Source organism: Erithacus rubecula, assembly GCF_903797595.1.
Source record: "Erithacus rubecula genome assembly, chromosome: 6".
NCBI classification, from domain to species: domain Eukaryota; kingdom Metazoa; phylum Chordata; class Aves; order Passeriformes; family Muscicapidae; genus Erithacus; species Erithacus rubecula.
Genome location: NC_136688.1, coordinates 15,860,562 through 15,885,056, shown reverse-complemented (window position 1 = coordinate 15,885,056; position 24,495 = coordinate 15,860,562). Strand labels below are relative to the sequence as shown.

The 24,495-nt window shown below is 39.3% G+C and overlaps 1 protein-coding gene across 1 annotated transcript in view; it reads left to right on the top strand.

Moving 5' to 3' along the window:
- Positions 1-23,047, top strand: part of MPPED2 (metallophosphoesterase domain containing 2) — an 84,598-nt gene extending 61,551 nt beyond the window's left edge. The window contains exons 4-6 of the mRNA XM_079309438.1: positions 16,261-16,376; positions 18,596-18,709; positions 21,629-23,047. Of these exons, the coding sequence (XP_079165564.1) occupies positions 16,261-16,376; positions 18,596-18,709; positions 21,629-21,747 (349 nt within the window). The 3' untranslated portion in view covers positions 21,748-23,047. The remainder of the gene's footprint in view (positions 1-16,260; positions 16,377-18,595; positions 18,710-21,628) is intronic.
- The last annotated feature ends 1,448 nt before the right edge of the window (positions 23,048-24,495 follow it).

Below are 24,495 nucleotides of genomic sequence, written 5' to 3'. Positions count from 1 at the left end.
GTGCACAGCAAAGCTCTTGTGAGACACACAGTGACCCAGGAGGAGCCTTTGGGCAAGGCAGCTGACTGCAGTGCAATATTGATACTGCCAAGAGAAGGGTCTGGTCTCTATAAAACATGGCACTTATTACAAATAAATGTACTGTTCATCATAATGAACTATCAAATAATTACCCTGTGTGAACTGCTTTTCATAATTTAGTATCTTTAAATATGCTAAAAAGTGTATCTGTTCCCATGAATAGTGTGAGCAGAAGCCCCTGATAATGAAGTCATTTTCTCTTTTGGGAAGAATAGAATTACCAGCTAAAATATTTATAGGAAATTCTTCAATGTCTATACCAAGTTCACTTGGAAATCACTATTTCCTATAGCTTGAGTGCATCAGCAGTTAAAATATCTTTGTTTAACACCAGAAGAAGTTAAAAGTGTTACTAGTCTCTATTTTATCATAAATTCCATTGTCAATGATAAAATTCCCAAATGTACCAAATATTGAAGAGGGGAGAAGGAGAGAAGAAAAGAGACACTAGATTTTTGAATACAAAAAATGTCTGATTAGTAAAGTTTGGGATTGAAACGTAGAAAAATTGAGATAAAAAACTTGGTGATGGGCTACAAAATTGGCCTAGAGCTCACAAGGTGCATTTTTCAGCCCCAGATAACTTCTCACCCAAAGCTCATTGAAGCCAATAGGATTTTCCCACTTATCTCAGATGTGTTTGATCCTGAAGTTCTTGAGAACAATTTCAATACTGTACTTGGAATTGTGCCTGACTCAGGACTGCAGGTTTGCTTTGTGAAATTCAGCATGCAGGCTCAGCCATGGCTCATCTTCTGCCAGCCTGGGCATCTAAGGAGCTCAGAAAAATACCTTGGAATCTCCAGGCCTGTGAGAACCTGAAAAAGGCTTTTTCTTTATGCCTTCATTACAGTTCTAGTCTGAAAAGTCATGTGAATGCTGTGTTTTCCATGTTTTTCAGAATTTTAGTATGTTATTTAAAGAACTGCCTTACATTGAGCAGGTTATTGGTTGATTATGCAGATGAAAAATAAAAGATTAAGGGTGAAAGTCAGCTTCCTCTGAAATCAGTGCCATTTGCTCCTCACTTCTGTATAGAAAGGATGTAATTTCAAAAGTTAGTTTGGAAGACAAATTCTTTCCAATAAAGGCAATAAAGTTTCATACTAAAGGACTAAATTAATAGAGTACCCTTCTAATTCTGGCTGCTTTTCAGCTGTACAGTTACTTGTTGGAAATGTAAACACAGCTATTTGCAACAGTGTGTGAAATTCCTCTGAATTCCTTAAAAACTATCAAAACATTCAAAACATAATTTTAATTTTAAAATAATGTTTTTTCAATTTCTGCTTGTGATGCAGCCCAATATAATCATGCTTTGGGAAGGGTAAGGGGAACATCTAGTCCACACACCACCTTTATAATAAACCTATTTATAATGTGGGTTGAAGAAGAGAGCTTTTTAAGTTAAACTGTGTGGACTTGAAAACATCAATGCTGAATATTTTATGTGAAGCTTGTCAAGGGCCCTTACTAAAATAGCTTAAAAGCAGTATCACAGTTGCCTTCTTACAAGCATTGCACACAAGAACCATGCTGCTGAAGGGTTTTCAATATTGCCAGAAGTTGATATATATATATATATATATTTTTAGGTGTCAGATTTTATGTGCTGTATATATATGTGCATGCTCATGTGAACAAACACATATCTCACCACATTTTTGCAGGAGCTTTATTTTATATAATGTGTGGTGTCCCTTAAGGTACAGTAAATTTGGGGTTGGAGGCTTGATATTGTTTTTTTTTATTTAAAAGTTGCAGGGTGAAACTAAGCAAGAGTTCCTCAGCTCTGTATTTTCACTAAAGGAGACTGAAAGCAGCACCTGCAATCTATCCCAGCTGCTTTTCACATTGGCCTGTGAGCTAATTGCACCCTTTGCACAAAGGGCTTGTCTCTGCTGCCCTTAATGGAGCCAGGGAAAACCTGCCTTGCACCAAACATTGGACTTCTGAATTTAGCTCCAGTATTAATAGATCTGCATGCACTGTAGCTAATGAAAACAGCTCATAATTGGTCCTGATTAATTAAAAATAATAATAATAATAGATACATAATAATACATAATAGATACATAATGATAATTAGATATATAAGAAATAAAGCTACCTCTGTAAGGATATCATGACAGTGGTTTAAGCATTGCAATATGTTAAATACTGTGAAAATGACTGGCAGACATTATTTGTGTTTGGCTAATTCATTTGGCCAAATACATGTTGCAATTAAGCAACTAGGCAGAGTCACAACAGTGAATGCTGCTGTCCCTTTTATAAATTCATATTTGCAGGCAGAAGTTGAGCTGCTCCAAGGATCTGATGAACAAAGTTTGGTAGGGCTGGAATGTTCCCATATGCAAAGTGTGCCAAACTACTTCAACATGCCAAATCCTCATGCTGATTTCGTGGTGGATATGAAAAAATACAAGAACTGTTTCATATGAGTGTGTTTCTGCCTGCATGCACAGAGGTGCTGGCCTTGTGTGCAGATGTCAAGGCTGTTCCTCTAGTTTTCTGTTTGGTTTTTAGAGAGTGCTTTGTTCATACCTCCTGCATGAGGAATTAAGTTTTTTTAACCACTGGAGTATTGTACAAACTGAGGTCACCATCCCTGCAGTTTCTTGCCTTTGCCCTTCTTTTCTCTCAGATGTAGGAAGGGAATGGTGAGGTAAGGAAACTGCTCTGGCTCTCTGGGCAGGTGTGATCTGCATCCCTGGAAAAGGAAGGTTTCAGATGGGATCCCACTACACTGAAAATATATCCCAAAATATGGTAGAACTCAATTGTATCATCTCAGTCATGGAAAATTCTGGCCATCTGGGGCCTCAGTTTTGTACTTTTAAAGAAAAGACTTGCATAGATTAACTTCTTCAGGGGAATGTAGCCAAGACATGGTGCAGAACTTGATTTTTATCCTACCTTCTACTAAAGAGTTTGTTCCCTGATGCTTTTAAAAGGCATCATGGTGACCTCAGGGTTTTACTGTGCTAGTCAAAATTATTTCTTCTGATGGAGAGGAATCACACAGGAGGAGTCACTGCAGGGAGTGCCAGCCCTGTCTGCTGAGGAGAGGCAAACAGCAGTGGCAGAGTGAGCAGGGACTCAGTTGGGAGACAGTAAGCAATATCTAGGTGTTAATTGGCAATATAACCCATCTATTTTTCTTCTGCTTGTCAACTCTATGACATGGGCAAGCCCATATGAAGGAGTTGCCTTTTAGAGGCAGGAGATTATTGTTTCACAAAACCCTAGTTCACCCTGGTTTGGTCATGAAATTATCCTTAGAACAATTCACTGTATTGATAGAAATATATAAGTTATAACAGTGAGAAATGTTATCGTGGTTCCTCCCCACTGTCACTGAAGGGATGCCTGTAGATTCTGAGATCCCTGTGAGCATGAGACATTATCTCTTACAAAAATGTTTTCAGAAGGATGTTTATTTTTTTTTTGCCACTGCTATCTAAGTTTCAGTCTATTAATCCACATAAAATATTCATTATGGCCACATGACTTAATCTCCTGTATCCCAGGGTGTTTATGGCTGTCAGTATCTGATAACCTGTGGTAATAAAGGAAAAATATTGGCAATATTTGACCATTAGTGGTGTTTTTTAAATAATGTGAGAATGTATATACAGACATACAAAGTTTTCTTAACTCATACTCTGTATTTCAACCTGTGTGAAGTCACATTACAGAGCTTCCCCTGTTACCATCAATACCTGGGAGTGGGCCAGGAGCCAGGGGCAAAAGTGAATTTTCACATTTGCCAGGCATGGTTGACTGCAGAAAGCAGCTCTGTTGCTTTCTTGTGCCTTTGCTCATCTGTCATCGTGGCAATGCACAGTGACATTTCAAACTGCTAGCATGGAAATAAGATAAAAAGTGTTTGGGACAACTGGGAAATTTCATTTAGACAGAATGTCTGCAGTGAAAGTACTGTAGGTTTACCACGTCCAGCTTTGCAATATCATTTGATGTGAAATTAAATCAGAGGCCAGCCATGAACAGGAAAGCATTTGAGCCTGTGCAGTTTTAGTTTGCTGTACAATTCTGGAGCTCCTGATCACTGTGTAAGTTACAGTGGATAACCATTTATAGAGGTGTTTGCAGAGCATGATTCCCACAGAAATGTGGGAATGCCTTGCCTTAAAGTTTGAAAAGTTTGCTGAATCTCCAGAAATTCTTATTGTGGCTGGAGCTGATGGTGGCTCACAGTGATGCTGCTTTGCACAGTAACCTAACACTGATTCAGGACTCACAGGCACCAGCCTGGCTCCTGAATGGGGGAGTTACATGTATTCATAAGCTGCTCCATTCATTTCTCTGCCATGGAAAAAAGGGTAGGGCTGCTTTCATCCTCCTGCCAACCCTTTTATCTCTAAAGAATCAAATTTCAGGAAACCTTTCTGCCTAGGTCAGAGTTTCAAAGGGTTCTGTAATATTTTAAAAGTTTAACATCTTGATTATTGTAATTTTAAAGAGAACGTTTATCTGAGGAGACAAAGCTAAGCAGCCCCCCAAAACAAAAAAAAAGAGAAACCAATGAAAAAGCCTAAATCACAACACAGGTTTGGAAATGTGGGATTTGGTAAAAATGTGTTTAGTGGTGCTTCACTTCCTACTATTCAGGACAGTGCATTGTTGGAGCTGCTGCAGTGTTTATACACATTGTGGTTATGGCTGTAGTCAGGGCTATTGTTGAAGGATGTTACACTGACATTTATCATGGTATGTCAGTAAACCCATTGTAAAAATGTCCTAGTAGTTAAATGAGGCTTAGATTTAATGAGGCTGTAAGAAAGGACCATTTTTTAATCATACTGTAAATAAGGTTCCTGTAGCAATGTCACTGGGATTTACATGCAGGTTTTCTTTTGTTTCAAAAGGAGAGCAGTATCTCCATGAAGTTAGGCAGGCATTTTAGGAAGAGACTCTTGCAAAGCCTTTGAAGGAGATTTGTGGTCATACTTGGACTACACAGTGTTTGTAAGTCAAGATGTGACATCACAAAAAATCCAAACCTCCCCTCTTGTAAGCTAATAGTGCAATATAGGAATAAAATCATTACACTAACAGAAGAGTGTGGTGATGGCTAAGTCATACACTGCCAATGACAGAACACTCTCTTCAGTACTTTTTTAAAATATATTCAACATGTACTCAAGATACTCCACTCCCAAATTTTGGTACTATTCCATTTGCTGATAGTGAACTGACTTGAATGTTTTTAACACCACTGCTGCTGAGAAATATAAAAATGCAGCCCATAACCATTAAGATTTTACACATCAACATTTATTTTTCTTGTAGCTGTGAAAGGAGCCATCTAAAGCTTTAAAGGGTAGTTATTTTAACTACATTTGAGCTTCCTGCATATAATGCATTTTCTGTGAAGTATAGGGGTGTGCCTTATATTTAAATTAAAAAGCATGAAAGTCTAAGGGAAAATAGAATTTTAACTGTTCAAAAGGGCATTGACAACAGCAGATGAGGATGGGAAGAGTGTCTTTATTGTCCCTCATATATTTGTTTTACAGCAGGAGTGCATTGTTCTCTTTAAAGCTGCAGTTTGATGGTAAAGCTGTGAGTTTGGCTGTCAGGGAAGCAGTTCCTGCCCTGAACAAGCAGTCCTGAATGCAGTGCTATATTTCTCCATGGGCTGCTTGAAGTTTTGAAGCCTGTAAGACCAACTAACCCAAAATATGTTCCCATTTTTGTCCACAAGGGTGTTGTCAGTGGTCTCATCTCAGGCCCATCAGAGAGCAGTGCCTGTGGCAGGGAGGAGCAGGGGAGGCAGGAGAGAAGTTTGAAGTTATTTAAGTTAGTTATTAAATTATTTTAAGTTATTTAAGAAGTTTTTAGAGTTGTTTTGCTAACAGAGAAAAACGCCTTTCTGTCAGCATCTCCCTGTAGCCTCTGCACATAGAATAATTTCATTCTGGTTCTAATACTGCTGTCTTTAAGAGGAAGACTCAGAATGGAGAAAAGAGAAAGATCATTCAGGGTGAGGGTATTTGGATCCATGGCAGCAGCCAAAGCCAAAGTAGCTTTCCTTTTCCACCAAGAAAATTTGACTTATCTGGGGACCTGCATGCCCTGTTATTTTTCCTTTGGCAATCTATTTCCTTTCAGCTGCTTAAACCTTTTTAGGGGCATTGCTAGGGTGGTGATTCCAAGTGCTTTATTCTACCAGAGTAGATTCTTGCAGCTCTCAGTTTAGAAGGGTGTTTAATGTTAGCTCTCTATTAATTTGGAAATAATGGTGGTGGGGGGAAATAATTAAAATGGCTTCAGAAAGTAGTTAATTCATGGCCTGAAGTATAAAATACATTGCAATCTCAGAAATCATGTAGGAGAGCATTACTAAAATAATTAATTAAAAATTTTACATATATCACCCACGCAGCAAATGCCTTGGCTGCTGCTAAAATGAGTCCAGTGCCCTTCAAAAACTGAGCATCTCTTGTATCTCCCACTCACTCCCTTTCAGATATCCTTGTTTTCTTCCTTACTCTGGGCATGCATTTTGTGTTAAGAACATCAATTTTGGAGGAAGGTTTTGGGCAAGAAATTAAATCCTAGCTGTGTTTATTTTGGCATTATCTCTGTGTTTTGAGGAGCTCATTGGGTCTGACACAGGCAAGAGGTGCACAGCCCTGACCCCTGCATGGCTCTGGCTGGGATAGTGTCAGCCCTTTATCTTCAGCACCCCAAATTTAGGGTTTTTTCTGTGCTTGCCAAGTAGGCAAGCCAGGTAGGCATTAAATATTGCAAAGTCTCACCTCTAAGTGCAGGAAAACAGCTGGTGGGTTTTGGTATTTGAGGGTGAGGGGTTGTTTTGGGGATTTTTAATTTCCTTTTGAGTGTGTGATGATTTTGAGTGTGTGGTGATTCTTGTGTGCCTGATTCCTGCCTGGTGCAGGTTTTTGGCACCCAGTGCTTTATCAAACACAGCCTGCTTGGCACCTACAGCTCCTGATCTCAGCATTGCTAATAAACAGCAACATCAAGGCCATATTTTCTGGTTCCTGTCAGAGCACTGCTTTCCTGGGTGAAATAAAAGTCCCATTACCATGCTCCTCCTCATGGGCTCTGACAGTTTGATTAATTAGGCCCCCTCTTTAGATGACCTCTGCACTGACACGACAAGGAGGTGAATATAAAATGAATAGTTTGCCCACATAATGGCCTGCTGCAAGTTTCAGATTTTTATCAGATCAGACTGAAGTCCAGGGCCTGTGTTAAAGCCCCCAGTGTACAGCAATATATGGCTGTGGGTTGTGAACTGCAGGCTTTACAGCATGCTTAAGGAATTAAAACCAAACCAATCCTAGCCATCTGATATATTGACTTCTTCTCTGAGAATTAATCTTTCCTTTACTCTCTTGGTCGTACAATACAAATCTAATTCATTTACATTATCAAATAAAATGACCTTTTGTTTTCAAAGGATTTTTTATTGCCAGAAAATACAGTATGTTAGCTCTGTGGTTATTCAGCCTCCCATAAAATACTAATGTAAGGCCATTATTCGAGTGCCACTCTATTTAAATGTCAGTCTGCCTTTCTATTATAAACCATCAGTTCACAGGCTGGTAACTCATCACTAAAAAATTTACTTCAGCTGAGAACTTGTAATAGGAGCTCACAACTTTCCTTTGAATGCATCTTTTTTTAAAAAAAACACGAGTATATAATAACCCAAGGGGTGAATATATAAGTGTGGAACTACAGCAGGGCTGGAGCATCTCTCCTATGGAGACAGGCTGAGGTTTGGGGTTTGATTTGCCTCCAGGAGACAGCTCAGGCTTTTAATAAAATCTGGAATTTTGACTGCTGGTCACTGAGAAAGAACAACCTGCTTGGTTGTTCTGCTGTTTGCTTCCACTTAATTATTTTCCATTAGCACTCTTGAGAGGAATTAGGTGTGGCCTCAGAGAGATGTGGGGGTCAAATCTTCTCTCCCTCAAGGTGAGAACAGGGACAAATGACATAAATGAATAATATTTTGATGATCAAATAACTGACACAGATGCAGAAAGTTCTGCTTCATTGTTTTCCAATCATTCTATTATTAGAAATATTATTCTATTATTATTAGTTGTTTCACCAGAAGAGTCAAATTAACTCTCCCACAAACCTCATTGAAAGGACAACACAAAGGTGGGGGACCTTAAAATGAAATGTAAATGACCCAGTTGTTATCAGAGTTCCTTGTTTAATCTTGAAGACAGCAAGAACAAGTGACCCATTGCTTAATCAGGTCCTTTTCCTAAATAATGCTCTAAAATAATTCCTAAAATAATGCTCTGTTTACCTCCATTATACTGAATGATCTCTTCAGCCTTTTCAGCTGCCTTTTTCTCATGACCCTTATGTTTTCCCCTCAGTCTCTTCTGTCATGTTTTTTCCCTTTGTGTTCATCTGTTGATGAAGTAACTGCATTGCTTTAATTGATTTGCTGAGCTGGCTCATGCAGAAGGCAGCTCCTCCAAGTAATAACCTGAAACTGTTTGCTGGCATTACTGTGGCCATGCTTGAGTGCTGCTTTGGTTTGGGAGTGCTCTGCACCACTCCTGCAAGTTGTTTTTCACTTTCCCTGATGCAAGCAGAGCAGCAGGGAATGAATGTTTATTTATACTGTACATAAATATAAATATATCCACACACAAGTGCATGTGCTGTGTGCAGCAGGTATAAATCAGGTATAGGGTTTTCTGTCTGTGTGAGCTTCTCTTGCAATCAAGTCTTGCTGAGCTGAGAGGGAGGTGTGATATGCATTTTGAGATCCATGGTCATCCCTTTCCCCAGATGACTTTACAGGAAAAGTTTGTTGGTGGACAGAATTTAGCAAATAAGGTTTTTTATGAAGGCTGGACAGGAGCTGGTGACTTCCTGCAGACCCCAAAACTGGATCAGTTTTCAGCAAAGGTGAAATTTTGGGTATGCCAAATGTTAAATTTCTGCATGAAGCAAGGTCTGTAATAAATGAGGAAAAGGAAATGAATCTGCATAGCTTTAAAATAAATGACACTTCCTAAACCTTATCATTGAACTGTAAACCAGTAAATTATGGCTTAAGACTGAGCCATGATATTTTCTACTGTCCCTAAATGCCAACTCAGCATGTATTGTGACACTGGAAACTCAATTTTCATCTGGTTAGCAAAGGTAGGAGACTTTACACTGAGCTTCAAGGGAAGGTAGCACAGACTTCAGACAAACAAGAAATTCTGGGAGTATCCTGTGACCTGATTATAACTAACTGTTGCCATTCTTTTCTGTAAATATTTAGAAGATTATGTTACAAGTTCCTACAATTAAATATTGTGGGTTGTCTGGAAGACTTAATACATGTGAGCCTGGTTTGGTTTTCCAAGCAGGAATTCTGGAAAGTTTCAGTTTCTTATTGAGGAATGCTAAGGCAGCATTTTGAGCAAAACATAAATAAAAATAGTGATGGTATTTATAGATAAACAGCACCATCTGGCAATAAGCAATCTCAGTGTGCTATTTGAAGTCATCAGAGTAGCTAAGAATAATTGAGTTATTGGTAAAGACAAATGGTGAAAATCAAGGAGGGCAGAATTCTGTGTCTACCATCTGATGGACTTTATGCAAGTTACTTGGGCATATATTCTGGCAAATTTATTATTGGGTTAGCCAAGCTAGTTCTGCACAATGCCTCTCTAAACAGTGCTCTGTCTAGACTGCTCTGATCCTAAATTATTTATTACTTGTAAAGAGTTTTTGAAAGCCTTCGAGTTCCTGTGATTGTGGTGTAGGTTTGTGCTTAGTGTGTTCCTTTGGGTTGGTTTATTTATTTCTTTTTCAGAAACATCAAACTGGTTGGATAACTATAGAAATTGGAATTGGAAAAGCATGGGGTGACTAAAACATCCAGAACATAAAGGCACAAAGACCCAAACATTTTTATTTCATGATGTTATGTGGTAGAGCTCTCAATATAAAAAAGACACACCTTTCCTGCAGGTGCCATAAAATGTTGGGTGTATTAGGAGCAGGACAGGCTGCAGATATAAACATATAAAAAGGTGCTGAAACACTGCATAAAAGTATGTCTGGAATGCATCTGGTCTGTGGCATTAATTAATGAACAAGCCATCACATCTGCTGACCCTCACAGCCTTTTAGAGGAACTACAGAGACTCTATCAGTGCTAAAGAATTCTGTTTTAAGGAGCATTCCAAATTATTAAATATCTAGAGGCTGTTTTTAGGAGCAAGAACCAATTTCACTAATAGGGCAGGTTGACATAACTACTTGGGCAAGTTTTATTTGTTATACTAACTTATATCTGGCAGCATTTCTTTCATAACCCACTGAAATGCAGCTTAATTGTTTTAAAGACCAACATGTTTCTGTTAATATTTTCCAACTGCTGCTTTTACTAATACATAAAATATTCAACAGAAACTACTGGGTGTAATTAGACCTGTTCAGATTTTGCTTTTTTTACATGTCAAACACACAGACTACCCCAGTATATAGAAGATATGCAGTATTAAGTGTATATTGGGGGAGTGACCTTTACTTTTTGGTTTTTTGGGTTTTTTTTTTTCTCTACTTTATTGTGTGTTGTCATCACAGAAGCGGGACTGCTAGTAAAAACCTCTCCCAGACTGACCTGGGGTAGAAGCTTTGTCAATTCACACTTCCTGCACAGATAATAAGAGGAATGTAAAAACTTAAATGAAGATGTGGTACAAGAGCATATTATGATCATGTTTACTATAAGAAATCAAGCATCCAAGCATAATTCTTAAGCATGCACAGTTGTTGAGCAAAATTGAGTCAAAATTACAGGCAGCTGCTCTTTTTTTTCTTTTGTTTCCTCTTTCCCCTGGCATGTCCCTGGGAACAGACATTTGATTTATGTAGTGGTGAGCTGCAGGACCAGAGAGCTCCTTCCTTTAGATATTTTAAGATTCTCTGTGTTTTTGTGAAGACCACAAAATTTTAAGAACTTGAGTCATCTGAGTTCTTTTCAGCACTGCAGCATCCTTTGATGCTTCAAGGGTGCACTGGGGATGAAGGAGTAAATGTGCTCATCCAGAATGAGAAGCAGTTCAAGGTGTGCTCTGTAGGTCTGAGATGCTGCCACAGTGCACCACCACACAATGGACTTGATTATGGATCCATTTGAGTCTGGTCCTAACTTAAACCAGGCCTATCCTTCAAGCCAGCCCCAGCTACACACAGCACAGGTCTGATGCTTCTATTTGTAGGCCTTTGTAATTCTGTTCTTTTTAAAAAGTAGAATGAAATTAGCCCTTGAGTCAAGTTTGAATCATTTTCATATTTTTGGGATATCAAAATATCTCCCAGATCTCATTAAGTAAAGCCCTAAATAAAATAATTGCAACACAGTTAGGGATTGGAAAGCCTCAGAAGGTTTGGAGGAGATTTCCTCTTTGATGAGCAATTCAGATACTTAAGGAAAAGTTGTGTGGATCACAAGCTTGAGAAATTCACCTACTCCCTTCCTCCCCTTCCCAGTACCCACTGGATTCCTGGTGGTGTCCACTGCTCTGCTGCTCTGATTTCTTCACTGCTGTGCTCTGTGTCCTCTGTCCCCAGTGTCCTCTGATCCTCTGTGACATTACTGGGGTTGCAACCTCCTGCCTGTCTGCTCCTTTGCTCTGAAGTTTCTCAAACCCTGGTGTGTTTTTTATGTGTTTCTTAACTCAAATTCTATTGGTTTTCTTTTTATTGAAACACATCTTCCTCACAGATGAGTTTTCTTCAATACTGTCTGTGGTGTCCTGGTGGTGTTAACACAAAACATGTGAAGTGAGTGGGCAATCCCTGCCAAAAAAAGGATCACTAACCATTCCAGACATAGGGTAGAAGATGTCAGTGGGTGGTGTGGAGCATCAGAGAAATCAGTGAGAGGTATCCAGGCTGCAGATTTGGGGATCAGAGCTCAGTTACCTGGGGCAGCCTGGAGGCAGCAAGGGCAGAGCTGTGCAGGCACTGGGAGAGGAAAGATGCAGCAGGGAATTATTTTGGATGGATCTAGCTGCACTTGCTCCTGTCCTGTTCCTGTTTGATGTCATAATTTGGTCCAGATCAGCACATCCATGGAACATGATGTATGGCAGCTGTAAAGATCCTGGATTTTTCTTGCTTCCCATGGCTCTCTCAGATCCAGGAGTTTAAACTAAAACCTGCACTGAGCAGTTTGTGCAGTCTGGGGCAGAAATTGAGAATGACTTGGTATGACACTGGCTGCTGAAATCTGTTCCCTGGGACTGCATGGGCTCTCTGCCTCCAAACACAGTGCAAGGTGGGGGGTCATGTTCTCAAATGCTTTGTCATTTAGATAGCCGGCACTCAGAGGTTATGGAGGATAAGTTAAAAGAGGGAAAGAGAAAAAACTGCCAAAAAAAAAAAAAAACTGCCAAAAAAACCCCAAAAAACCCAATCAAAATAACCAGGTTTTTCTAACCTTGTGAGAATAGCTGAACTCTGTTTTAGAGCCTTGCTGACTTAAGTGCAGCCTGGTAATAAGGAGGCACATATAGTAACATAATTCAGTAGTGATAATTCACTTTTGTGAGGGCTTCAGCTGTTTAAAGATGCAGGGTAAGCAAACCCTCTGTGATGCTCCTCTCTGTTCTGTGCTATTATTCTGGCTTTCTAAATGGGACACTGAGGCACAGCAGGTAAGTGCTGGTGGGAATGACATTCAGCTGGAGCCCCCAGGCTGTGCCTCTCACTGGTGTCACAACACTGCATGTAATGAGCACATTTAGGAAACAATTTAGCCTTTACCATTTCCTGGTGGTTGTTATATTATGAAAAAGCATTTGAATCTTCGCTGTTAAAAAATGGAGCTTAACCAAAAAAATGCCTTGTTAAGGATAAAATTGAAGCTTTCCTAAAAGATTGGGTAGCTTTAAAATTGAATGAATAGTTGGGAATAAAGACCTATGAGATAATTTATTTTTCTAATCCTGTTTAGAAGTAACTATTGAAATAAATGGATTTACTGGTGGAGTTAAGAGGAAAATATGAATCCAGAAGGTCTCATTGTACATTTACCTTCTGAGCTGTTGAACTCTGAGGATCAGGTAATTAAATTCATGAGTCAGAGGAGAGATGAAAGTAGGTTGTAGGAGTTACCATCCTTTAAAAGCAGTAAAGTTCCAGAAGGAGTTGACATTTCTGTGTTTCCTGGGTGCATTTGGCTGTGGCTTTGTGTCTCCTTTGCTCATGTCATAGTGTTGCTTCTGAGGTGAATGCACTGTGATATTTTGTGCCATGAAATGATGCTGTGCTTCTGTTGTGGGTTAGTTTGGAGGTTTTTTAATCTATTAATAAAATAATAAAGCCATACAGTGCTTACTTGGAGATGTGATCCCTGCTGAAGCTGCAGCTCTGCTGTTCACAGCAGATGGATTTGTGTGTCCTGTCCAGGGGCTCTCCCAATGCACCTGTACAGGGAGGATGAGGGTGAGGATGAGGATGATGATGATGGTTTGGTGAGGGATGCTCTGAGGTATGGAGTGGTTCTGATGAGCTGAGCCTCAATTGGATTCTTCTGCATCAGCTGTGGGGACGTGTTCTGGCCCATCAAATGTAAAATGACAAAATCATTTATAATCTCTCATTACCCTGTGGCTTTTCAATGCCTCCCTTGTGGAATTATTCAACAGCCAATGACTTTCTGCTGTTGCCATCTATACTTAAAAATGAAGTTTTAGGAACTTGCTGGAATCTTTTACTTAGGGATCTATAGGAAAAATAATTAGGTCAGATCTGAAATATTGCTACTAGTGACTAAGTAGCCTTTATTAAATACTTGTGCTTGATTGTAATTTACCACAAGTGGGTGTATGTGCTTTTACCCCTCTGATTCTCTCTCCCACCCCATGGGAGTGATGAGCAAAGGGCTGTGTGCTGCTTGGGTTAAACCATGACAGTGCAGCTCAAGCTCATTATCTGCATTTCTTCCTAGAGAGGAAGTGGATTCTCACAGTAAGTGATCAGCTTGAAAATACATTGCAGAGGGCACCTAACTCTCTGCACAGTTCTTGTCTTCTGAATTGTTTAGATGTTGAGAGTGACTCATTTAACTCTTATGCATGCATGCAAAAAAAAAAGGCACTAACAGGAGTAAAATACCATGCACTGTTTCATGCTTTAAATGCCTGAAGCCTTAATCTGTAGTTCAGGTGTAGTCTGCTCTTCTCTTTGATTTACCCATTTTGTATGAAAATCTTTAGTATATTAAATAAGTACTGGACCATCTTCCATTTTTGTGCACATGCTGCATAATGAGGAAGGTTTCTCAAAAGTTTTCTTTGCAAGTGGATTCCCATGTGGTGCCAGTTAGTCACAGCTAATTACTGAGGTTGGGGAATGAGGAATATATCTGAGCTCAGGTTCCCCTCCTCCTCCTTCCACAGTGCTTCAGAAGAAAATAAAATAAAAACCCTCCAGACAAATCCAGGTTTTTCTGTGGTGGCAGTCTCCACAGAGCTCCAGAGAAATCACAGGTGTGGTTTCATGTTTCAGGTTTAACTATGTTGTAATAACTACAGTCTTATCTGCAGGAGAAATGCAAGTGGGGAAAGAATCCTTAATTGACAGTGAAAAGTTTGACCCAAGCCCTGTGTGTTTGTTAGTTTTAAGCAGTTGAATGTTTAGCCAAATGATATTTTAACTTCTGCCTGCAGCCTTGAAGGTTACAATGATCTTGATAAGTTAAAACCTAGGAATGTTATAGGAAAGGAACCTTAGATACAGGCTAATCCTAGAAAAGCAGAAATTCTTGTGGTTTAGCTGAAGTTTGAATTCAGCTGCCTGCAAAACTCTGTGAGGTGCACCAACCTTGCTGTGCAGCACAGGAAGGTTTTTAGGCTCACACAAGATGTTTAGCTGAGGTCTGATTTTCCTCTCTTGTGCCAGTGTTCATTCAGGAAGTCTGCTAGCTTGAATGAGTTCCTGTGTGTGAACTATGAGCATTATCCAGCAGGACTGCATGGGATATGTCTATTATTTGTTACAAAGGCACCACTGACCTTCCTGCCCCTATATTAGCAGTGCCTGCTGTTTTTCCATACTGCCAATTGTCAGGAATGCAGATCATCCATGGAACTGGCTACAATCCTCATTGGCCCAATTATTGTTTTAGGAAAGCAAAATGCTTCAATTATAAAAAAATAAAAATAAAACTTAGAGATGTAATCTCAGCAGACATTCTTGCTTAAATGCTTATTTGGGGCTGGAAAATGACTAATTTAGTGGGTAGAGAGACAGATTACATAATGAAATTATATAGGACTCTAATGATCTCTGTTTTTAACAGGTATGGGTTTTTTCAAGAGTGATTTGTGATTGTTTTTTTGTCCCCAGTGTTTGTTTTCTGCTTTCACAACTGCAGCACACAGAAGAATTAATCAGAAATATGACCAGGGTTAGGAATATCCTACCTAGAAAACAAAATCTAAAACTGTTCCTTGAGCTCTAGAAAACACACACACGGATGCAAACTCTTAAAATCAGTACAATACTAAGAGCTGTGTGAAAGTTTGCCAGTAACAAATCAAAATATTCCTATATTTTATCAGAGCAATTGTTCTGTGTACTTGTTTGATAGGGAAATGCTTTATTATGATGTACCTGTGTCAAAATTAGATGTTTTGTGTTGGAAAAGTTTTATGTTAAGAAAGTACTTTTTGAAAATGTCATTGTTACATGCTTGGGTTGGTGGTACAGCAGAACAGAAAAACTGTGCTGTGCTGGAGAACACTGAGGGCATCAGTTTTCCTTGAGAAATACTAAATGAATTTTAAATTATATAGGGAAGGAGTTCTTATTTACTAACATTGCTAAACATTGATAAAAAGCTCAAGGTTTAGACTTTGTTATTTGAGTATTTTTTCCTTTCTCTCTAGTGAGTAAATGCCCCCCGGGCTGAATCCTCTTAAAGTATAAAAATAGCATCAGACATCAGTCTAAATTCAAATGTATATTTTAACACATGTATGTATTTGAATCAGTGTATGTTAAAAGCATCCCCTTCAAAAATGCTGTCTGCAGGTAATCTCTGAAGCACAGAAATTGTTTTAATTCATAAAAAAATCTGGGCAGGGAAGAGATTTTTATTTTACACTGATGCAGTTTGTCTTATTTTCCCCAAAGGACACCATGGTTTAATGGATGGGGCTTTAATCTACCCAGAGGTCAGTCTTTGCTAGACAAGTGGAACCTTATTCCTGAGGGAATTGATATATTAATGACACATGGACCTCCCCTTGGTAAGTGGAACAAAAGTTCTGTGTGATTTTTTTGCATTAAAATTTTACTTTCAAACTAAGCAAAGTTGATAATGCTGTAAGATTCACTGAAATTGCACCTAAACTAAAAACTATGGATTTAAAGCCTTTCTGAAAGAAGTGGAAAATTATGATTAGGCTTAGCTAATCTGTTGAGGTTTCCATAAAAATCTTGATTTTTTATTAAAGTCAGGCTAGGGAAGATCAAATATCTGACTCCATAACCATTATAGTTTGACATTTTTTTAAGAACAGTATTCGTCTGACAGCCAGTTTCCAATCCCATATGACTTTTTAGAGATTGACTGAAACTTTTGAAACCTTTTCTCACTACAGTGTCATGTTATTTGAAGGTTTGAGAGTAGCAGTGAAGAGCCTGGAACTATGTAGTCACATATTCTCCTTGATAATGTCCTTGTAAACTTAGAATACGTAAGAATCATTTTAAAGGCATTAATTGGCTTATAAAAAATTTGTGAGGGAATAAAATCATGTTCTTAGATAATTGTTCCTAACTTGATCTAGTGACAGGTGAGCACCTGTGAATGCATAATTTGTTTCTTCATTAGGGAGCTGAAGTTTCTCATTGAGTTGAATTTTGCTTGTCTTGTCAGTATGAGTGATTCACTGATCTCTGTTTTAACTTTTGATATCTAAACTAAATTCTGGCAGTCTCAGAAGGACTCCAGAATTTTAAGTGCTTCCAGGCTGGCTCAGTGTTCTTTCAGAGCTTCTTGGTGACCATGGAGTCAGGAATTAATGCATGCTTATGTTTTTTACCACAATTAAGTTAAGAGTCAGCAATCTAAGCCAAACTAAGGACAAAAAAAAAAAGTTTTTGACCAATGTACTTACTGCTCCTTTTCTATTCTGGTTAATTTTTTTTAATACTACTTGGAGAATGTTATAAGATGATCAGCAAATTGCCTTTAACCTTCCTGGGGCTTCCCAGCTGAGGCAGTGACACAGCATCCCCTGACAGCAGAGCCAACAGATATTGCAAACCAGGGCTCTGAACTGCACTCTCTTAATCACTTAATTTTCCCAAAGAAGCAAAAAATCCCTGCAAGTGTGTTTATAATGTTCCATGGGTGCTGTTTTAAATGGGTTGTTCATCCATCTGCTCTGAATTGGGTTCATACAGAAATACTGTGATGCTGCAGACACTAATGAGTGCTGTAATTGAATAAGGGTGCTTAAATTTTGTGTTTGGAGGAGATAATGAAGTTCAATTTCAAAAGGTTGGCACTGTATCTTAACTACAGACACAGATTAGGTGTCAGTACTGTGCCTAAAACGAGGGGCTCTAGGTCTGAGCCTAGATAATATTGACAAAACACTGCTTTTTAAATAAGGGCAGACTTATTAATATTAAATAAATATTAAGGGAGGTAGAGCTGTAACTGTACTCCTTGATGACTCTAAAATGTATCCAAGTTCATGTCCCAGCATGTTTTTACTAACTGGGATTAACTTGGCTGTAATTATGCTGAAGTCAATAGAATGGTGCTACAGCTGGATGTGGCTCCAATTTCCCTTTCTTGCTTCTTGTTCACCTGGCCCTGCTGATCCTTTTCCTCCAGGCAGCAGGCTGCTGTAGGGACTGATGCCAGGTTTTGTGCATTTTTGTGTATTATCCATCAGACCAAGTGCAATGTGGTCAGTATCTGGTTGGGAGCTGTTTTGCAGTTTTTGGATTGCCTGAGGCTGGTGAGGGCTCAGAAATAACCTGATGCTTGCAGACAGTGCTCTGGAAATTGTGGGAGTCTGTATTTGAAATCTTTGGGGTGGCAGCTGTACTGGGTGATAGCTGAGCTCATCTTCCTGAGCTGTTTCATTTCTGGAGTAACCACATAGCTGGCTTGGGGAGCTGATTGTAAGAGCCAGGGAAAGGGAAGAAAAATCTGCAGCAGTGCCAGGAATAAATGTCCCAGTGTTTCAAGGTGGAAGGCAAGTTTAAACATATATTTAAAAAAAACAAATCACATCCAGAAAAATATTAATGTAGATGGAGGGAGGAAATCTTAAGGAAGACAAAGTGACTGTGAAACATTTCTTAAAAGCCATTGTGTGCTTTAATGGAGAGGTTATGACTAGAGATAATGTAATAAACCCTGTGTGAATTATGACTTCCTGAAAGACTGCATGAAACCTTACCTGAACAGGGAGAATTAACAGTATTGATTGCATTTTGCCCTCAGGATTTCGAGACTGGGTTCCCAAGGAGCTGCAGAGAGTGGGTTGTGTGGAGCTGCTGAACACAGTGCAGAGGAGAGTCAGGCCCAAACTCCATGTCTTTGGTGGGATCCATGAAGGTAAGCAGCAGTATAAATTCCCTGCTTCACCTGAGTCCAAGAAGCTCATTCTGATGGTGTGCTGCAGTGGATAATGGCATATTGGATTGAAGTGGGGAAGGGAGTTCAGGGAAGTGATTGCATGCCTGGCACTTGGTAAATTTATTCCAGAATTCAAACAGACTGCTTCAGCAATGTGTGCTACATTTAGCCACCTACATCTTTCACTGTGCAAAGGTTGTTCTGTACAGGTTATTTGAAAGCATTTCAAATTTTGACAAACTTGGTTGGAGAAGCAGATGAGATTCCCCACATTGCAAGCCAAAATGAAAATTATCCCCATTACTCCAAGTGCAGGAGCTAAGAAAGATGCTGGAGGGAAAAAAAGAAAATGCAAAGACAACTTGCTGCCTCTGCTGACCTCCCTCAGGGTATGAGGAGAAGAAGGAAGGGCATCTCCAGAACTCACAGTGCAGACATTTCTGACAGCACCCTGTGCACAGTCTGTGCTCTCTGAGTTACCCTCCAGGAATCTCATGTTTCAGAAGAGACATTCCCCCTCTGCCAGTGCCAGGACAGGCAGAGTGTGAAGCTTCAGAAACAATGAGCTCAGTCTGTGGCAGTGGTGGAGACTGGGAGATTAAATGCATTCTGGAGATCCTTAAATATTTAATATGATTCTGTAGCTTTCATGTGGCTGAGAGACAAACACTAGGAGTTCTGCCTGACAGGGAGTGTAAGACTTCATGACCCTAGAACTCAAAATTACACATAAAATGTTTTATATTCTCCCCCCTGGAGGCTTCTCCATTGTCTCTAACTAGGTTCTCCATAGGCCTAAAGATTTCAAGGACTTCATAAAAGAAAACTGAAAAAAGGACAGCTTTCTCTGCTAGTGGTGTTGGTTTTTCTGAAGTCCTCATGGCTTCATGCAATAATTTCCATGCTTGGCATCTGTAAATAAAGAGTTTATACTGGGAGTACTGACATGACCTTCTGCACAGAGGCATAAATAGCAGTCCTTTAAGGCACCCAGGAAAAGACTGGGTATTCTGTACAAATATTAGTCCTTGCATATTAAAAATAAATTATTATGGCAAGGCTTCCATCTAAAATGTGTAAATTGTCTAGAAACTTTGTAGGCACATTGGGTGTTGAAACTTGTGGTTGTAGTAGTGCTAAGGGTGGGAGAGGAGGGTGTAGGGTGTCTGAATGTACAAAACCATGTGCAGCACCCTACATTTAAATCTCCAAGGAAAGGTAGCAGCACTCATTAAAAGTGAACATTCAAATAAATTCTTAAAAGGATACCAACAAAAAGTTGAAATCATTTCCACTACTTACACAGAAGACATAGGAATGGCTTGCTTCTTACAGTGCAATTAATTTTTATCCAACTCCAGCTGAGATGAACATGCACCACATTCCCATGAACCAGTGGAGGCCATACACACATTTTGGTGATGCAGGTTTTTCCCCCTGGTTGATAAACAAAACAACCACAAATAAGGTTTTTCCCACCATGAGATGATCTAAATCAAAATTGCCATTCTAAATAAATAAAGTAATGGAGGTGGACAGTGCAGCAATTCTGAAGTGATTATTCTTTCTGATAGGCACTGTGGGTAGCTGTATTTATCTTAGCTTTCAGACAGCAGTGATCTGTACTGTATCATAATGGTTTGAAAGAAAAATGTTTTTCCTCTGGGGGTTTGCAATGGGAAGCTTTCTTCCTCCATGAAAGTCTGGGTGTTTTTTTCATTTTATATTTTTTTTTAAAGTACATTTGGGCCTAATACTTCCTGGATGTTTTCAAGCTTCTTTATTAACTTTTTGTGGATGTCAGCTTAAAACACACACTTTTATAAAATTATTTTAAAATAATATATATAAGTTAAACAATGGAGTGATAGAATGGTCTTTTTCTTCTGATAGACATGACAGGCATGCAAAATATAGCTCACTAATTAAGTAATTAGAAAAAGAACATGTGTGGTTTGTGCTTCTGCCCTGCCCAGTTGCAACAGAGGGTTTTCCAGGGGCAAAGAAAAGTTTGTACATAAATCAAAAGTACACTGATTTTTTGTCCTGGTTTGGAGGACAGGTGTCTGCTAAGAAAGGCAGGAGCTTCTCTTTGAAATGGAGAATGTAAACCCCCTCCCTCCAAATTATTATAATTTTGAAATTATGGGGGTCTCAGGCAAAGATACAGGAATAGGAAAAACAGTTCTTTACTAGGAAAATTAAAATAGCAATGCAGTATTACACAGAACAATCCCAAACCCTGCCAGAGTCAGAATCCAAGCTGGCACAGTCAGTCAGTCAGGGTGGTGGCAGCAGTCCCATTCCATGGTGCTGCATCCTCCTGCAGGGGCAGATGTGGTTCAGCTGGAGCAGTGCTGCTGGAGAAGGGGCAGTTTCCTCTGAAGGTCCAGGGATGATGTGGAAGGGTCTGGCTTTCCTCTGGAATCCAGTGGAAAGAAGGTTCCTTGGTGTCCAAAATCTCAGTTTTTATCTGGGTAGGAAAGGCTTGGCTCCTGCCCTGGCTGGAGCATCTCCCAGTGGGATGATGGAATTTTATCAGCCATGCACTGGGACTCACTGGCCATGAACAGGAGATATCTCCTGGAGGGAGGATGGGCTGTGGGAAGATAAAGATGATTGCCCAGCTGGTTTAAAGATGGCCCATTAGCAGAGGATATCTCCTACAGAGATCAGGGGCACTGCCCCACCTGGTTTCAGCAGATGGGGACAGAATCCACACTTTTGGTCACATCCTGTATTGCAACCCAAGACTTTTTTTTTTTTCAGTTGAGCCCTTGTGGCAGAGATACCAGAAGGGGCTGGTGTCACTTTGAAGGGGTTGGTTTGGTTTATTGCCCAGAGGGTGCCCTGGGGCTCTGGTGTCCCTGGCAGTGAGTGTGCCCCTTGTCCCCACAGGCTATGGCATCATGACCGACGGCTACACCACCTACATCAACGCCTCCACCTGCACTGTCAGCTTCCAGCCCACCAACCCTCCCATCATCTTCGACCTTCCAACCCCTCAAGGATCCTGAAGCACTACTGGGGAAGGTCTATAAACTGCCATTTTCTAATTGCAAAACTTACATTCAGTTACGTGTTTATTTCAAAATAGGGGCTAGGAGGGGATTTTGCTGGGAGAAGGGGTTTTTGTTTTGGGGTGGGGTTTGGGGGTTTTTTTGTTCTTTTTATTTGTAAATTGCTGGTGCAAAAGAAACAAGAAGAAAAGTTAGAGGTTGTGCTTTTTGGAAATGCAGCATTTGTTTTGAATTGATAAAGCATTGTGAATTTGTAAAACAAATTTTGTTTTTCAATAAATTTGCCATTGTAAATTGTTATAGTATTCTCGAAAGGACAGCCAAGCTTTCTTTTAATAAGTGAGAGACCTTATTTTAATAATATATTATAAGCTAAAAAATAGGCAGCAATTAAGTACACCCAAATTTGCACAACTTATGTTATTGTCGGGGTTTTTTAAAGTGTCTTCTTTTTCCCTAGGTTTAAATGTTAACTTTTTATCTGCATTTATATCAAATTTTTTAGCAGCACAAACAATGTTTTGGGGTCCATTTACCTCTTGACATGTGTGCATGTACTTAAACTTGTTTCTGTTCAGAGTAGAATGCAGCAAGGGGAGAATAGACTCCTCAGTTGTTTGTTTCTACCTGCTTTATAAAGACTGATCTAGATAGCCACAGCCTGTATGTGATACCTACCTTCTGTTGTTTCTTTTTTAAATTATTTTAGCTTTAAAAGACTGGGGGTGAAAGCTGCAAAGAGCAGGTATTTCATGCAGTAAAAAAAAAAAAAAAAAAAAAATTGTAAATGCGGACTCCTTTTAAATATGAATTTATATATATATGTATTTTTTGTGCATTATAACTAAGCTAGGATTTAATATTGCCAGTATAGCATCTGCAAAATTATGCTGTACAGCACATCTAAATTATGAAGGATGTGACATGTTTTTCCAAGTGCTCAAGGCCTTCAAGAGCCCGAGTTAAATCTTTGTTGTAGTTCAGGCATGTATAGAATCAAATGGATACAATCAAGCCTAAATAAAATAAGGCTTAGTTGTCCTTTATATTTAAATATTCTTCTTGTCTTTTTTATTTCCTTTTTCTTATTTTGCACTGTGTGTAAATGCAATCTCACTAGCACAAAATATTGTTGAAGATAGTTATTTCTGTTCCACCACTGTAAATGCTATTGAGCTTTGTTCTGTTTTATGTTACCTTGTTAATGGAATTTAGAAAAGCAGTTGTTTCTTTAAATTTATTGTGATATTATATCTAGCGGCCTTTATATGCAAAATAAAATTGCAAGATTTTTAAATATGTGGCTCAAGGCAATTTTGTGGGTTTTTGTGGCATGAATAATCTTGGGGAGTGATGATAAGGGTAAATAAGAAGTTTTCTATTTCTCAATAAATTTATATTGCGGACCATTCATCAGTTGGGTCAAAAGAGCACTCAGAGTTTCCTTCTGTTTCTCTGCCATCATCTCTCCATTCCTTTTAGTCAAAAGGGATTTTGTCTTCAGGTGCTGATCAAGTTTGTGCTGTTCAGCCTTGTAGAACAATATTCCAAATGACAGGAGGAGGAATTGATCAGGCAGTAACTATTTTTTTGGTTTTTTAGCACTGAGCTGCAGGTGTCTTATGCTTATCCACTCTGGGTTAAAAAATGAATAGTCAATAGGTGAAATACATCACTTTTTATATGGATCTCTTGTCAGTTTTGTGGCTACAATGGGATCCACCACTGGCAGGGCAATCTCAGGGTTCTGTGGATTCCCATGGAATGACAAACACTGCAGGACCTGCTGGTGTTGCTGCATACAATTATATAAATAATAACAGAGCCTTGTTCCAAAGCAGGAGTTATGGCTGTAAAAATCTGGTTTCAAACATGAGAAAATAAGGCACAGGTTTCATGAATCTGCATCTGCAGTGACATCAACAGTACCTGGGGAGAGGCAGAGCATCCCCATTTATCTTAACAGGATGTTAACTTTTGACATTGTTTTGATAAAAAGGTTACAGACAAAACAAATCCAAGGCTCTTGCAGCAGAGTACAACTGAGAGAGCCATGTATTTTGATGCAACATGCATGACACTTACCTGTGGAGTTGGCCAAAATCTTCAGATTTATAAGGCTGCCATACCAAAAAGTCTTTTTTTGGGAAGAAACTGCTGAATCTCTTAATTCTAGTTCTTGTTCTGCATGTGGAATTTCTTGTCAGGTTTCCTCATGAAATAGACACCTTCACTCCCTAATGAAATCTCACTTTGCTTGCAGTGCTGGTTATTTTATCAATTGAGCCAAAGGAAGAAAGGTCACCAAATATTAGTCCTTATTTTTGGATGTAGATGCAGGATTTGTCTTGTGGGCTTTTTTCAAACTAGCAGTGAGCAGATGAGGAAATTAGTTTTGACAACCACAGCTGTCTACTGGCAAAGAACTTTTGAGATTTCTGTCTTGGGAGAAAAGCAATTTTTGGAGCACATAGAAATCATGCATGTGGCACACCCTAGATTATTGTGTTTCACTGATCTGTTGTCACTGCATAAGGAGGAAATCCCCATAGCCTCAGATGCTGTGTGGTGCCATGACCTTTCAGATGAACAGAGAATAGCCACTGTACCTGTGTTGCCCTCCAGCCCTCTGGAGAACCTGGCACTTCTTCATTAGCTACAGCAGGTATTGCCCATGGCACCAGTCTGTCATCTCTGCCTCTTAATAAAACCTGGGTTATTCCAAAAGCAAAAACTCCAAGCCAG